The sequence below is a fragment of the Fibroporia radiculosa genome, assembly GCF_000313525.1.
Source record: "Fibroporia radiculosa TFFH 294 genomic supercontigs, scaffold15416, whole genome shotgun sequence".
NCBI classification, from domain to species: Eukaryota; Fungi; Basidiomycota; class Agaricomycetes; order Polyporales; family Fibroporiaceae; genus Fibroporia; species Fibroporia radiculosa.
The window spans coordinates 1901-3583 of NW_012132998.1; the positions used below are offsets into that span (position 1 = coordinate 1901).

Sequence of the window (1683 nt, forward strand, 5' to 3'; positions counted from 1 at the left end):
GATTTGTCACAACTCTTCAACCTCTTCTACAGGCTAGCGAATTAAATGAATTAGGGAAAATTCAAGAACTACAGTGCCTTATCCCCCCTGCTCTGCTAATCAAGATCGCCGCTCAACCGCCGTTACCAGTCACTGTGGTAGGATACCTCAACAGTGTCCAATCTATCTGTCAATCCATGATCAATATCTTCGGTGATAAACCTCTATTCATGCCATCTACCAACTGTTCTTTTGGTTGCCACAAATTTGTACATTGCAATTGGGCAGTTGAGACCAGGAATGGAGCATCAACAGAAGTATCATCTAACGATCAGCGGATCAGACGTCTGTCAGATAAAGATCACAAGGAACACATGGAGAAGAGGTTATGTTTCAGATGTCACAAACCCAGGCATCAGAGTCACCAATGCCCAAACAATCACATCAGGGCAATCGAATCCCACAACATATCCACTCAGGAGAAGGATGACACCAAGGATTCCTCTGATGAGGAAGGGATAGCCAAAAAATACATTCAAGCCATATCCTCTGAGAAGGATTTTTGAAGTCTTCAATTGTTGTGACATCGAATCGAAGTACTGGCACTAAGGACTATTTATATCAGGTGAGATTAGCTCATAAATCTATTTATTTGCCTTGCATATTAAAAACCTATGCCAAAATTGTCACCACTGAAGCATTGCTCAACACAGGAGCAATAGAGAATTATATCAACATCCAGTTTGCTTGAGATCACAATCTCCAGCACCAGAGTATCACACCTAGACCAGTGTTCAATGTTGATAGATCACCAAACAAAGCTGCGGTTATCAAACACAAAGTCTTCTTCACTATATCCTTATCTGGACAACCAATGAGGATAGAAGCCTACGCCACAGTACTGGATAGGAACCCAATCATTCTAGGGCTTTCATGGTTCAAATGTTTCAACCCAGCCATTGACTGGATCATTGGAAAGATGCGCTTTTGTTGGGATCAACTTCTACGAGCAATCAAGACCCTTGCTAGTAATATCCCAGAATACCTAAATGCCTTCCTCTCTGTATTCAACAAAAGCACAGCAGAACAATTACCAGAATGGAAACCCTGGGATCATGCAATTGATTTGGAAGCCAACTTCAAACCCCAACAGGGAAAGGTTTATCCATTATCACTGGCAAAACTCAAAGAGTTAGACACCTTCATCAAAGAAAACCTGTGGAAAGGATATATTCGTCTATCAAAGTCTCCTATGGCATCCCCATTCTTCTTTGTCAATAAGAAATCAGGAGATCTGCGACTATATCAGGACTACCGGAAACTCAATGACACCACCATCAAGAACACCTACCCAATCCCAAGAGTAGGAGATCTATTGGATTGTGTTGCCTCTGCCAAGTCAACTATGTTTACCAAACTTGATTTGCGCACAGGATACAACAATGTATGGATCAAAGAAGGTGATGAATGGAAAAGAGCTTTCATTACTCCATGAGGGTTATTTGAGCCAACTGTCATGTTCTTTGGAATGACAAACTCCCTGGCAACTTTCCAAGCTATGATGGATGGCATCTTTGCGGATCTATTACTAGAAGGATGGCCAGTGATCTATATTGACAATATCCTCATCTATTCTACAAATCATGCAGAACATCAACAATGCACTCAACTGATCCTCCAGCGTCTGAAAGAATCAGATCTATT

At 41.5% G+C, this 1683-nt stretch overlaps 1 protein-coding gene across 1 annotated transcript; it reads left to right on the plus strand.

The window, feature by feature from the left end:
* Nucleotides 1-853: 853 nt before the first annotated feature.
* Nucleotides 854-1474, plus strand: FIBRA_09216 (uncharacterized protein; the record flags this gene model as incomplete). The annotated part of the gene is made up of 1 exon (XM_012321536.1): nt 854-1474. One exon carries the CDS (start codon nt 854-856, stop codon nt 1472-1474), a length of 621 nt encoding a protein of 206 aa, XP_012176926.1.
* Between the last annotated feature and the right edge of the window lie 209 nt (nt 1475-1683).